Source organism: Oncorhynchus tshawytscha, unplaced genomic scaffold (genome assembly GCF_018296145.1).
Source record: "Oncorhynchus tshawytscha isolate Ot180627B unplaced genomic scaffold, Otsh_v2.0 Un_contig_4047_pilon_pilon, whole genome shotgun sequence".
Classification (NCBI taxonomy): Eukaryota; Metazoa; Chordata; class Actinopteri; order Salmoniformes; family Salmonidae; genus Oncorhynchus; species Oncorhynchus tshawytscha.
Genome location: NW_024609572.1, coordinates 200001 through 205000, shown reverse-complemented (window position 1 = coordinate 205000; position 5000 = coordinate 200001). Strand labels below are relative to the sequence as shown.

Sequence of the window (5000 nt, the reverse complement as noted above, 5' to 3'; positions counted from 1 at the left end):
ATTGTCGCAACCCCTATTACCAGCCTGTTCAACCTCTCTTTCATATCGTCTGAGATCCCCAAGGATTGGAAAGCTGCCGCAGTCATCCCCCTCTTCAAAGGGGGAGACACCCTGGACCCAAACTGTTACAGACCTATATCCATCCTGCCCTGCCTATCTAAGGTCTTCGAAAGCCAAGTCAACAAACAGGTCACTGACCATCTCGAATCCCACCGTACCTTCTCCGCTGTGCAATCTGGTTTCCGAGCCGGTCACGGGTGCACCTCAGCCACGCTCAAGGTACTAAATGATATCATAACCGCCATCGATAAAAGACAGTACTGTGCAGCCGTCTTCATCGACCTTGCCAAGGCTTTCGACTCTGTCAATCACCATATTCTTATCGGCAGACTCAGTAGCCTCGGTTTTTCGGATGACTGCCTTGCCTGGTTCACCAATTACTTTGCAGACAGAGTTCAGTGTGTCAAATCGGAGGGCATGCTGTCCGGTCCTCTGGCAGTCTCTATGGGGGTGCCACAGGGTTCAATTCTCGGGCCGACTCTTTTCTCTGTATATATCAATGATGTTGCTCTTGCTGCGGGCGATTCCCTGATCCACCTCTACGCAGACGACACCATTCTATATACTTTCGGCCCGTCATTGGACACTGTGCTATCTAACCTCCAAACAAGCTTCAATGCCATACAACACTCCTTCCGTGGCCTCCAACTGCTCTTAAACGCTAGTAAAACCAAATGCATGCTTTTCAACCGATCGCTGCCTGCACCCGCATGCCCGACTAGCATCACCACCCTGGATGGTTCCGATCTTGAATATGTGGACATCTATAAGTACCTAGGTGTCTGGCTAGACTGCAAACTCTCCTTCCAGACTCATATCAAACATCTCCAATCAAAAATCAAATCAAGAGTCGGCTTTCTATTCCGCAACAAAGCCTCCTTCACTCACGCCGCCAAGCTTACCCTAGTAAAACTGACTATCCTACCGATCCTCGACTTCGGCGATGTCATCTACAAAATGGCTTCCAACACTCTACTCAGCAAACTGGATGCAGTCTATCACAGTGCCATCCGTTTTGTCACTAAAGCACCTTATACCACCCACCACTGCGACTTGTATGCTCTGGTCGGCTGGCCCTCGCTACATATTCGTCGCCAGACCCACTGGCTCCAGGTCATCTACAAGTCCATGCTAGGTAAAGCTCCGCCTTATCTCAGTTCACTGGTCACGATGGCAACACCCATCCGTAGCACGCGCTCCAGCAGGTGTATCTCACTGATCATCCCTAAAGCCAACACCTCATTTGGCCGCCTTTCGTTCCAGTACTCTGCTGCCTGTGACTGGAACGAATTGCAAAAATCGCTGAAGTTGGAGACTTTTATCTCCCTCAGCAACTTCAAACATCAGCTATCTGAGCAGCTAACCGATCGCTGCAGCTGTACATAGTCTATTGGTAAATAGCCCACCCATTTTCACCTACCTCATCCCCATACTGTTTTTATTTATTTACTTTTCTGCTCTTTTGCACACCAATATCTCTACCTGTACATGACCATCTGATCATTTATCACTCCAGTGTTAATCTGCAAAATTGTAATTATTCGCCTACCTTCTCATGCCTTTTGCACACATTGTATATAGACTCCCCCTTTGTTTTCTACTGTGTTATTGACTTGTTAATTGTTTATTCCATGTGTAACTCTGTGTTGTCTGCTCACACTGCTATGCTTTATCTTGGCCAGGCCGCAGTTGCAAATGAGAACTTGTTCTCAACTAGCCTACCTGGTTAAATAAAGGTGAAATAAAAAAATATGATAATGTTGTGTTAATGCTATGGTAATGCTGTGGTAATGCTGTGGTAATGCTGTTGTCAGACATCGGGCCTCTGTTGGGTGGGAGGAGAATAATGTTGTGTAATAATGTGGTAATGCTATGGTAATGCTGTTGTCAGACATCGGGCCTCTGTTGGGTGGGAGGAAAATAATGTTTTGTTAATGCTATGATAATGTTGTGTTAATGCTATGGTAATGCTGTGGTAATGCTGTGGTAATGCTGTGGTAATGCTGTTGTCAGACATCAGGCCTCTGTTGGGTGGCAGGAGAATAATGTTGTGTTAATGCTGTGGTAATGTTGATGTCAGACATCGGGCCTCTGTTGGGTGGGAGGAGAATAATGTTGTGTAATAATGTGGTAATGCTATGGTAATGCTGTGGTAATGCTGTGGTAATGCTGTTGTCAGACATCGGGCCTCTGTTGGGTGGGAGGATCCAGACTCAGCTGGAGAAGGAGGTAGTTCCTTCTCTGGACACAGCTCTGCGCATGGCTGGAGGTAACCACCCTTTATAACACATTATAACACATTTAGCAACTTTTTAACACTCTTGTAACACCTTATAGCACCTTTATAACATAAACAATGCCTTATAACACATTTACAATCAACTGTTTATAACACCGTATATCACCTTAACTCCCTTATAACACATTATAGCACCTTTATAACACAAACAACACCTTATAACACCCTAAACAGATTTATAACGCAAACACCTTATAACACCCTAAACAGATTTATAACACAAACACCTTATAACACCCTAAACAGATTTATAACACAAACAACACCTTATAACACCCTAAACAGATTTATAACACAAACACCTTATAACACCCTAAACAGATTTATAACACAAACACCTTATAACACCCTAAACAGATTTATAACACATTATAACACCCTAAACAGATTTATTAAACAGATTTATAACACAAACAACACCTTATAACACCCTAAACAGATTTATAACACAAACAACACCTTATAACACCCTAAACAGATTTATAACACAAACACCTTATAACACCATAAACAGATTTATAACACATTATAACACCCTTATAACACCCTAAACAGATTTATAACACATAACACCCTTATAACACTCCGTATCACCTTCATAACAAATTATTAATATCTTTAACACCCACTACATGGTCAGAGATGGCATGAAAATGCATCGCTACAGCTACTACAGTTATAACATTATAATACCTCATTACTGCTACTACAGTTATAGCATTATAATACCTCGTTACTGCTACAACAGTTATAGCATTATAATACCTCGTTACTGATACAACATTATAATACCTCGTTACTGCTACAACAGTTATAGCATTATAATACCTTGTTACTGATACAACATTATAATACCTCGTTACTGCTACAACAGTTATAGCATTATAATACCTCGTTACTGCTACAACAGTTATAGCGTTATAATACCTTGTTACTGCTACAACATTATAATACCTCGTTACTGCTACAACAGTTATAATACCTCGTTACTGCTACAACAGTTATAGCGTTATAATACCTTGTTACTGCTACAACAGTTATAGCATTATAATACCTCGTTACTGCTACAACATTATAATACCTCGTTACTGCTACTACAGTTATAGCATTATAATACCTTGTTACTGCTACTACAGTTATAGCATTATAATACCTCGTTACTGCTACTACAGTTATAGCATTATAATACCTCATTACTGCTACAACACTATAATACCTTGTTACTGCTACAACATTATAATACCTCGTTACTGCTACATTATATTACCTCGTTACTGCTACAACTAATAATACCTCGTTACTGCTACAACAGTTATAGCATTATAATACCTCATTACTGCTACAACAGTTAGAGCATTATAATACCTCGTTACTGCGACAACAGTTATAGCATTATAATACCTCATTACTGCTACAACAGTTATAGCATTATAATACCTCATTACTGCTACTACAGTTTTAGCATTATAATACCTCGTTACTGCTACTACAGTTATAGCATTATAATACCTCGTTACTGCTACAACATTATATTACCTCGTTACTGCTACTACAGTTATAGCATTATAATACCTCGTTACTGCTACTACAGTTATAGCATTATAATACCTCGTTACTGCTACTACAGTTATAGCATTATAATACCTCATTACTGCTACAACACTATAATACCTTGTTACTGCTACAACATTATAATACCTCGTTACTGCATTATATTACCTCGTTACTGCTACAACTAATAATACCTCGTTATGCTAGTTATAGCATTATAATACCTCATTACTGCTACAACAGTTAGAGCATTATAATACCTCGTTACTATGACAACAGTTATAGCATTATAATACCTCATTACTGCTACAACAGTTATAACATTATAATACCTCGTTACTGCTACAACATTATAATACCTCGTTACTGCTACTACAGTTATAGCATTATAATACCTCGTTACTGCTACTACAGTTATAGCATTATAATACCTCATTACTGCTACAACACTATAATACCTTGTTACTGCTACAACATTATAATACCTCGTTACTGCTACATTATATTACCTCGTTACTGCTACAACTAATAATACCTCGTTACTGCTACAACAGTTATAGCATTATAATACCTCATTACTGCTACAACAGTTAGAGCATTATAATACCTCGTTACTACGACAACAGTTATAGCATTATAATACCTCATTACTGCTACAACAGTTATAGCATTATAATACCTCATTACTGCTACTACAGTTTTAGCATTATAATACCTCGTTACTGCTACTACAGTTATAGCATTATAATACCTTGTTACTGCTACAACATTATAATACCTCGTTACTGCTACAACAGTTATAGCATTATAATACCTCGTTACTGCTACTACAGTTATAGCATTATAATACCTCGTTACTGCTGCAACAGTTATAGCATTATAATACCTCGTTACTGCTACAACATTATAATGCCTCGTTACTGCTACAACAGTTATAGCGTTATAATACCTCATTACTGCTACAAGAGTTATAACATTATAATACCTCGTTACTGCTACAACATTATAATACCTCGTTACTGCTACTACAGTTATAACATTATAATACCTCGTTACTGCTACTACAGTTATAGCATTATAATACCTTGTT

General features: G+C 39.0%; 1 protein-coding gene across 5 annotated transcripts in view; it reads left to right on the top strand.

Moving 5' to 3' along the window:
- Window positions 1–5000, top strand: part of prom1b (prominin 1 b) — a 53736-nt gene that overhangs the window by 14530 nt on the left and 34206 nt on the right. For all 5 annotated transcript variants that reach the window (XM_042315970.1, XM_042315971.1, XM_042315969.1 and 2 more), the window contains one exon: window positions 2240–2329. In XM_042315970.1, the coding sequence (XP_042171904.1) occupies window positions 2240–2329 (90 nt within the window). The remainder of the gene's footprint in view (window positions 1–2239; window positions 2330–5000) is intronic.